General features: G+C 36.1%; 1 protein-coding gene across 2 annotated transcripts in view; it reads left to right on the top strand.

Annotated features, from left to right (window-relative positions):
- The window catches only part of abcb4 (ATP-binding cassette, sub-family B (MDR/TAP), member 4), a 29,917-nt gene continuing 20,297 nt past the window's right edge, over window positions 1-9,620 (top strand). Inside the window, exons 1-15 of one of the 2 annotated variants that reach the window (NM_001316714.1) lie at window positions 1-34; window positions 613-756; window positions 1,091-1,160; window positions 1,848-2,016; window positions 2,107-2,158; window positions 2,260-2,451; window positions 2,536-2,707; window positions 3,856-3,980; window positions 4,251-4,422; window positions 4,628-4,741; window positions 7,574-7,684; window positions 7,769-7,894; window positions 8,200-8,403; window positions 8,481-8,651; window positions 8,929-9,090. In NM_001316714.1, the coding sequence (NP_001303643.1) occupies window positions 695-756; window positions 1,091-1,160; window positions 1,848-2,016; window positions 2,107-2,158; window positions 2,260-2,451; window positions 2,536-2,707; window positions 3,856-3,980; window positions 4,251-4,422; window positions 4,628-4,741; window positions 7,574-7,684; window positions 7,769-7,894; window positions 8,200-8,403; window positions 8,481-8,651; window positions 8,929-9,090 (1,902 nt within the window). In that variant the 5' untranslated portion in view covers window positions 1-34; window positions 613-694. Of the gene's footprint in view, window positions 35-612; window positions 757-1,090; window positions 1,161-1,847; window positions 2,017-2,106; window positions 2,159-2,259; window positions 2,452-2,535; window positions 2,708-3,855; window positions 3,981-4,250; window positions 4,423-4,627; window positions 4,742-7,573; window positions 7,685-7,768; window positions 7,895-8,199; window positions 8,404-8,480; window positions 8,652-8,928; window positions 9,211-9,620 lie in introns of those variants that run through there. The other variant, NM_001114583.2, reaches the window with a different exon arrangement.

Below are 9,620 nucleotides of genomic sequence, written 5' to 3'. Positions count from 1 at the left end.
GGGACAGCAGGGTGGGAAGAACGCCGTCAGAGCGGTAGGTATCTTTCATTCACTCAATAAAATATTAATTTACCATGATAACCGTAGTCACCGGTGAAAATAATGGACATAATACATTATATTTTAAACAAATCACCTATGGTGACTCGGTATTAGCCATCACTATCTAACGTTAAACCGTATAACAAAAATAAAAAACATTTTAAATGCTTCTACTGTTGAAGAACAGATCAAAATGCCTGAAAACGAACAAAATTCGTTCTTGCTTAATAACATTGATGTTGATATCTGGGAGGATTGTTTGATAGTGGTTTGAGAGTCGGTAAACATAATTTAAAGCGACAGAAGCAACAGGATTCATTTCTAAATTCTTTAATACTGCTTTACTTTAAAAGCACACAGTAGTTCAACGTGGGAGTGACAAAGTTCATAAATGTAATACTCTGAACTCTTATGCCGTAAAGTTATCAATGAAGTGGATTTTAAAAATTGTTTACATTAGGTAAATTGGATCGTCTGTTTACATCTGTATTTATCTGTCAACTCAAAATAGGAGAGTTTTTAGTGTCCGTAATTGTACAGTGTGTTATACTGTGCTCTTATGTAACACAGCACAAAACCACCTGCCCCATCCAGACCATTAAATCCAGATTAACACCCACCCGGACTATCAGCATCTGAGATAACAGCAAACATGGGCAAGAAATCCAAACTCAAAGTGTCAAGTGACAAAAAAGAGGAGAATGGAGATGTAAGGTAAGTGACTCTTCTGTTATATACCAAGGAAGTTTGTGTTGATTTTTTTGTCATTTTAAAAGACCTTTGTCCGTAGTAATAGTTCATAGTAATACATTTGTTTAAGCTGGTTTATTGCTGGATTCATGTCCTGTCATATTAGTCTTCTCACGAAAGAAGTTGATCATTTATCTGTGTTAAACAATGTTAACAATGTAGCTGTAAAAAAAATCTGAATAGTTACAGGCAGAATGGTTTAAAAAAACAGCAACAACAGTTTAACCAAATGCTAATTTACATTACTAGTTCATTTTATTATTAAATCTAATGTTTTTTTAAACATATTTCCTTCTAGCGGTGAGAAAAATGGAAAGGAAGAGAAGGAGGAAAAGGAAAAGTTGGAGATGGTGGGACCGATAGAATTAGTGAGTTGAATATTGCAGTATTAATACTGTAACTTTTTTGTAACACATTAATATTTCTCTATCATAAAGGTCAATACACAAAACTGTATAACAAATACTGAAGGAAGGCTTAGCTATAACTAACCGTGGATGGTTTATATCATAGAGATTTACATTAGATATCACCTATGCTGTTGTTGTCTATTGGAAGGAATGCATCAATAGAGCCACCATTTTAGTACAGGGTATCGCTTCTTTGAAATCAATGTGGTACCAAGGTGTGGTGGAGCACTGGCCCTCCGGAGCCATAGATATGTAAACATATATCTATGATCGGGAGTTTTCCCAGTGGTCAGTATGCAAATATTTTTTTTAAATTACAGAAATTATAATTTTACATCACTTTTCTACATCGATGGATAAGTGACTGCACGGACATTGCCGACAAAGAGCATGTGTTTGTGTGAATAGAAAAGTGTTTTGTCAAATGTGAAATGTGCAGCATAACAGTCCGGCATCTTCAGATTAGCTTTAATCTTCTTGACTAGTGCGGTTGAATGAGATTTATCCTGGGAGCACTGTACTAATGTGGCGGCGGTATTGACGCATGCTCAGGGCTCATATGTGATATCTAGTGTATATATCTATGGGTTTATATAAATAAAACTTAACCTAACCTGTACTAAGAGAAGTGTGTCTTTGTGTTAGTTTCGATATGCAGATAGTATCGACATTTTACTGATGATGCTTGGCTTAATCATGTCCATGGCCAATGGGGCAGTTCTTCCTCTCATGGTAATTGTATTTGGAGACATGACGGACAGCTTTGTGGATGATACATTGTTGGACAATTTGAAGAACATTACCCTCCCACCTAGTGAGTGATTTTTTTTTTTTTTTTTTTGTATGCCTCATCGCTGTCCTATTAATTCTCAAATTACAATACATTCCTTCATTTATTTTCTAGACTTCACCTTTCCAGAGACCAGTAATATTACTTTGGGGGAGAAGATGACAACGTTAGACAACTTTTCTTTTTATTGAAACACTGCAGTTTTCATATTTAATGTTTAAATCTTAGTCTTTTATAGTGTATGATAGTCTCCCTTTTCCTTCTCAGACATGCTATATACTACAGCATCATGGGATTTGTGGTCTTGGTGGCGGCATATATGCAGGTGGCCTTTTGGACTCTTGCGGCAGGACGTCAGGTGAAGAAACTTAGAAAGATATTCTTCCACTCCATCATGAAACAGGAGATCGGCTGGTTTGATGTCAACGAGACGGGACAACTCAACACACGCCTTACAGAGTACGTCATGCAGTTAGATTGATGAGCCTACATGTTATTCACAGTGGCACATGCTTACATTTCACTCTTATTTTTCCTCTCCAGTGATGTTTACAAAATAAATGAAGGCATTGGGGATAAACTTGGCATGCTGATTCAGAATCTCACTACTTTTATTGTTGGCATTATCATTGGCTTTGCTAAAGGCTGGAAGCTGACCCTCGTCATCCTCGCTGTTAGCCCGTTACTCGGTATCTCAGCCGCTGTCATCGGAAAGGTAAGATTAAAAGGAACATGGAGAGAAACAGTTTTAATATTTTTATGACTGCTGTAAGCTGCTGATTCACATGGGTCCCCTTAATACAATACGTTACGGTATGGTACGTCAGTTGTACCACAAACAAACACAAAAGACATTTCTTTTTACACCAGAAGTTTTAAAAGGAAAGTTCATCCAAAATGAAAATTCTGTCATCATTTACTCTCCCTTCAAAGCTGAAAACCTGTAACCATTGACTTCCAAAGTTTTTTTTTCCTAATATGGAAGTCAATGGGTACCAGCTAACGTTTTGTTTTTCAAAATATTGTTTTTTGTGTTCAACAAAAGAAACGCATAAACCCAAAATCTGAATTTAAATATAGACTTAAAGAACATTTATCAGAGTACTACATGACTATTTTAGCTCCCCTTTGAGGGGGGAACTTCAATGCTATGTGGAAACTTCACATAAACAGTTTTGCATCTGAACTCTTCATATATAAATTGCTTCACGAAAATATATTGCTTCACGAAGCAATCTCAGACACAATGCACTCAATGGAGTGAGTGACGTCACTGTGACGGGTAGGGTTAGGGGTGGGGTTAGGTGAGCGCATTAAAAATCAAAAAGCTCAGATCGCACTGCACCAGCCCCCCCCCCAATCCTGTTTAACGGAGATATGTTTTTTTTAACACATTTCTAATCATGATAGTTTTAATAACAAATTTTAAATAACTAATTTATTTTTTCCTAAGTGACATTGACAGGCTTAACTAGGTAAATTAGGTTAACTAGGCAGGTTAGGGTAATTAGGCAAGTTATTGTACAATGAAGGTTTGTTCTGTAGATTATAAAAAAATATTGCTTAAAATGGCTAATAATTATGACCTTAAAACTGTTTAAAAAAAATTAAATTAATTAAAATTAAAACTGCTTTTATTCTAGCCAACATAAAACAAATAAGACTTTCTCCAGAAGAAAAAATATTATCAGACATAGTGAACATTTCCTTGCTCTGTTAAACATCACTTGGGAAATATTTAAAAAAGAAAAAAAATCAAAGGGGGACTAATAATTCTGACTTCAACTTTATATATTAAAGAGTATTATGAACTAAAATGATAATGAATGTAAGAAAAGTAACTTTATAACCTTGCCTTATTAGGTGATGACAACATTCACGTCGAAGGAGCAGACGGCCTATGCGAAGGCTGGAGCAGTGGCAGAGGAAGTGCTGTCATCCATCAGAACCGTCTTTGCCTTTGGTGGACAGAAGAAAGAGATCAAGAGGTGTGATTGAAAGTTATCTTGCATCTAAATTTGAACACTATTTATTCATTCATTCATTTTCTTTTTGGCTTAGTCCCTATGGTAATCTGGTGTCGTTATAAACACCATTTAATCATTTGGTAAATTATCTTAGAACTATAAATGCTGGACAGCAAGAGCTTAATTTTAGCACATTGTAGTCTGGCTGTGAGAGTGTTAGCCTGTTGTTGTCCAATAAGATGAATTGGAAAAGCATGGGGAATAACAGCCTATTTTTGTGTTTTTCACAAGGTATCACAAAAACTTAGAGGATGCTAAGAACGTTGGAGTAAGGAAGGCCATAACTGTGAACATTGCTATGGGCTTCACATTCTTCATGATCTACATGTCCTATGCACTGGCCTTTTGGTACGGCAGCACTCTTATCCTGGGTGGGGAATATACGATTGGCATGCTTTTGACGGTGAGTATAAAGCAAGGATATTTCCGATACACAACCTCAGAAACTCCCACAGTCACATTGGTCCAGGATTTGGTGTTGTGTCAAATGTTGTAGGTGAAAGAAAATCCTTATTAATAGCATGTGGTTATGTTTTCTTTATGGGAGCAGATTATTAAATAGCCACGAGTCTGTTTCACAAGTGCATTTTCTATTCTTCTTTTTTTAGATTTTCTTCGCTGTCCTAATTGGAGCTTTTGGCCTCGGTCAAACGTCTCCAAACATACAGACCTTCTCCAGTGCTAGAGGAGCCGCCCATAAAGTTTTCCAGATCATTGATCACGTGAGTGAACACACTGTTAGCTAATCATAAATGAGTACAGGATATTATATTATATAATGTTGGAAGAAAAAACTGTTGTCGAAAGTTCAACAATATAATTGTTCCACATGATATTACAATTTCACTTTCCGCATTAAATAATTAAACACATTAAAGAATTAAACTTACAGTAGCATTGACTATTCCGCTAACACTTTCTTTTCCTAACTGTAGTACTGTGATCTATTAGCTGCCAAACTCTTGTTTACATGTCAAGTCATGTTTAGATTGAATTTTCCTATGGTAAATCTCATGACAATGTGCGGATGCCTTTTAAAATGACTTTAAGGCATAAGCATATCCAGGGTCCCTATATAGTCATAAAAAAGTTTTTCTGTTGAGTCATATTAAAATTAGAGGCCATTTTGTACAGAAATACTTCATGATTGTGCCTATAGTACTATTCAGTTGATTTTCTAATATTTTAAACGAAGTCTACTATTCTCACCAAGACCAGTGTTGGAAAAAGTTACTTTTGAAAGTAATGTATTTCAGTATTGAGTTACTCCCCCCAAAATAACCGGTTGCATTATTTAGTTACTTTTTACTGGAAAGGGTAACACTTTATTTTGATGGTCCACTTGAGTGTTAGTAGACTGTCTGCTTAATATCTGTTGATACTGCTCCTTCAGCAGATATTTAATTGACTGTAAGAAACTTTGCAAGTACATGTCAACTTACACTAACCCCAACCCTAATCCCAACCTGACAGGCTATTTATAATCTAATGAGAATTAGTTGGCAGGTAGATACAATGTAACTTAAATTCAACAAATGGACCATCAAAATAAAGTGTGACTCTGGAAAGTAATGTGTTCCGTTACTTTTCTTACCTGGCTGAGGCTTTTTTAGGAGCTGTACACTGTACAACCTACATCTTCATTCATCTTTAAAGAAACACATCGTTCTGCCATCTTGGTTTCTGTCTGTTTCTGCATTCTCTCATCGAGTGCATGACTACATAATTTAAATATCATAAAATATTTTTAATTCAACAATTTATTTTTTTAAAGTTAATTAATTAAACTAAACAGGACTGTGGAGGAAACCAGAGCACCCGGAGGAAACCCGCGTAAACACGGGGAGAACATGCAAACTCCACAAAGAAATACCAACTGAGCCAGCCGGGGCTCGAACTAGTGACTACCCACTGCGCCACAGTGACACCCTTATGTATACATCAGGGTTAATACGGTCATGGAAAACCTGGAAAAGTCATGGAATTTTGACATGGCATTTTTCAGGCCTGGAAAGGTTTAGTAAAACCAGAAAAATCCACAAGGTTTTGTAAATGTCATGGAAATTACATTTACATTTAGTCATTTAGCAGACATTTCTGTCCAAATCGACTGCGATCGCACTAAAGCTTGTGCTTGCAAAATACTTTCATATGGCGCTGCCAAAAGGGGCGGGGTTAAACAATATGATTAGACATTAATAAAAGTGAGCGATTGCTCCATATTTTAAATTTCTTATTTTAAATGATGTTCTATTGGTCTATCACCTGATGTGATTTCGCAGGTAAGAATTCACCAAGCTTGAACTTTCGAATGCAAACTTGAATGCAAAATGTAAACTTGTCACACATATTCTTGGTCTGCCGCATTCGCATGCCTATGAATTGAAGTCTATTAAGCGAAAAGTGCAGTGTGATCGCGGCTTTAAATTAGAAGTAGTTTTACCTAAGATTACTAGTTTAACAAGCTATTAAGATTATCTAAAATTAGTTTGACAAATGTCTGCATATTGGAATGGAGCTTAGTTTTTACTTTTTTTCTTTTCTTGGCCAAAACATGCTCTCACATTATTAGTGCTGTGTAAGCATAATCTATTTTACATAGATATAAAAATAAACTGAAAGTATTGTATGTTTTATGATATGCTGTAAAAAATGTTAACATTTCTTATGATTTACCATATGTAGACATTACATGGAATATTAAGTCATAAAAATTGACTTGAAAGTCTTGAAAAAGTTATGGAATTTTTGTAGTAAAAATGTGTATGAACCCTGATACATATAAATTGTTAATAACTATACTATCTTTGCGATCCAAAATAAGTTTTCCTTATTTTACATACTTCAAAGTTTTTATTCTTAAAAATATCTATTCTTTAATAGCAAAGAGTACAGAAAATGTACACAAATATGCAGCTGGCGTACAAAGGGAAATCATTTGCAGCCATTTATCTAAAAACGATCTATGCAATCATAAATAAGTGAAAAAGAGGTGCACCATTGGTCAAAGGGGTGGGGTGTTTTATTTGTGAAGCTTATTGTATTGTTTCCTGACTTTGTTGTACTATAGCTCCATATATATTCTGGTCATTTGTACATACTTTCAGGTGTCCTGGACTGTACATTTTTAACATCTGTTCAGTATCCAAGAAGGAAAAGTCTGGACAATTAAAAGACACACATGCACACATGCAAGCACTGAACTTGTCTTTATTTAGACTCAGATGGTCCAGTTTAAACAAACACCACACACACGGTGGACAGGCAGCGGCTTTGAGATAAAGTCCAGAGACAAAAAGGTGCGCACAAATAATCCAGAGCCAAGTTGCATAACTTCCTGTCATTGTTTTAGCAGCATGAAATATGGCCAGGTCTCAGGATCAGAGTTGTTTCCCTGCTGAGATCCAATGAATAGAATACCACAGGGGGTCGTTTGTCTCTGCATTAGTGCAATTAGTGTGCTATTGATGTCTATTAGTCTGAATAAGGTTTGATTTGTAAACTTAATTCGTTGCTGGAATATAAAATATGAAAAAAATTGTTCTTATCAACAGGAACCCAAGATTAACAGTTTCTCTGAGGAAGGATACAAACTTGACGTCGTTAAAGGAAACATTGAGTTCAAAAACATTCATTTCAGATACCCCTCGCGAGATGATGTGAAGGTAGGTCCATCAAATTGTTATTTTATGTATATTTGAACAGGATGACAACAGAATGAAATCTGTGTCTCTGGTTTGGCTGTGTAGGTCCTGAATGGCATGAATCTTAAAGTCATGAGTGGACAGACCATTGCTTTAGTGGGCAGCAGTGGGTGTGGAAAAAGCACAACAATCCAGCTGCTGCAACGCTTCTACGACCCACAGGAAGGGAGCGTAAGTACAAAGAGAGACAGAGACGTGCACACTCTTTGACCTCCCTGTCTTAATCTAAGGCTCTATTTACAGTGATGCATTTTATTTTTATAAAGGTTAATCATCCAGCATTATAGAACAGGTCTCCGTCCACACTACACCACTGAAAACATTCATCACATGACCATACATGCACTCTGACAACGGCATTTTTGAAAACTTTGGGGTAGTGTGGATGGAAGTGAAAACTGTAGCAGAAGTTTTAAGTGCGTTAAAACTAAAACGTATTAATGTAAATGGGGCCTAACTTTTCTCTAACCCTTCAGGTTTCTATAGATGGTCATGATATTCGCTCTCTGAATGTGAGAGGTCTGCGAGAACTGATTGGCGTGGTCAGTCAAGAACCAGTGCTGTTTGCAACAACAATTGCCGAAAACATCCGCTACGGCCGGCAAGACGTCACCCAGGATGAGATTGAGCAGGCTGCACGTGAAGCCAATGCCTACAACTTCATCATGAAGCTCCCTGATGTAGGCTTCTAATTTGATGATCCTGATAACAAAGATTGATTGGATCTAGTCTGACCAATATCTCTGGTCATTTTCAGAAATTTGAGACGCTGGTTGGAGACAGGGGAACCCAGATGAGTGGCGGACAAAAGCAGCGTATTGCCATTGCACGAGCACTTGTGCGCAACCCAAAAATCCTTCTTCTCGACGAGGCTACCTCTGCCCTGGATGCAGAGAGTGAGACTATTGTGCAAGCAGCTCTAGATAAGGTAACAAAGAATATTTTTCTGTGTTCATTTTTCTATACTATATATATATATATATATATATATATATATATATATATATATATATATATATATATATATATATATATATATATATATATATATATATATATATATATATGTGCGTGCGTGTGTGCGTGTGTGTGTGTGTGTGTGTGTGTGTGTGTGTGTGTGTGTGTGTGTGTGTGGGTGTGTGTGTGTGTGTGTGTGTATATATGTTGTTTATATATAAATGTTGTTTTTTTTTTCATCTGAACAGGTGAGGCTGGGAAGGACCACCATAGTTGTGGCTCACCGACTCTCTACTATTCGAAATGCTGATGTCATCGCTGGTTTCCAGAATGGTGAAATAGTAGAACTGGGCACGCATGATGAACTGATGGAAAGGAAAGGAATCTACCACTCTCTGGTTAATATGCAGGTTAGAAACCCACTGTTCAGACATGAATCATTTGCAGCTAGTACGCTGTAATGTTTTCAAAACTACCAGACATGAGACCATTCAGTGCTGTCATAATAAAAACTCTCATTTCCCGATAACATTTGAGCTCTTTTGAGTGGGTTCTTAAAACAATACTGACTGTCTATTGTGTTCATGCACAGATATGACTGTGATTAGGGCTGGACGATATCGTGAGAAAATTCTCATATCATAATATAAGTCATCTCATGTCCTGATAATGATATATTTATCACGATATAGGACCATTTTTGTAAATTCAGTCAATTAAAAGTTTATATATGAAGAGTTTAGATGCAAAAACCTCTAAGCACCGTCTGAAATTTGCTTTATAATTTGTGTTTTTTCAAGCCTTCTGTTTATGTTAAGGTATTTTACTTTAAAAGCAATAAAAATAACCTATTCTTTGCACTAAGAGGAAAATTACTGAAACTACACACAATAGCCTGAGAAAAATACAAAATTTAGATGAAAATTTCAGATGGAATTTA

This window comes from Danio rerio, chromosome 16 (assembly GCF_049306965.1).
Source record: "Danio rerio strain Tuebingen ecotype United States chromosome 16, GRCz12tu, whole genome shotgun sequence".
Lineage (NCBI taxonomy): Eukaryota > Metazoa > Chordata > Actinopteri > Cypriniformes > Danionidae > Danio > Danio rerio.
Note: the sequence above shows the minus strand (reverse complement) of the source record. Positions and strands in the feature narration are given on the sequence as shown.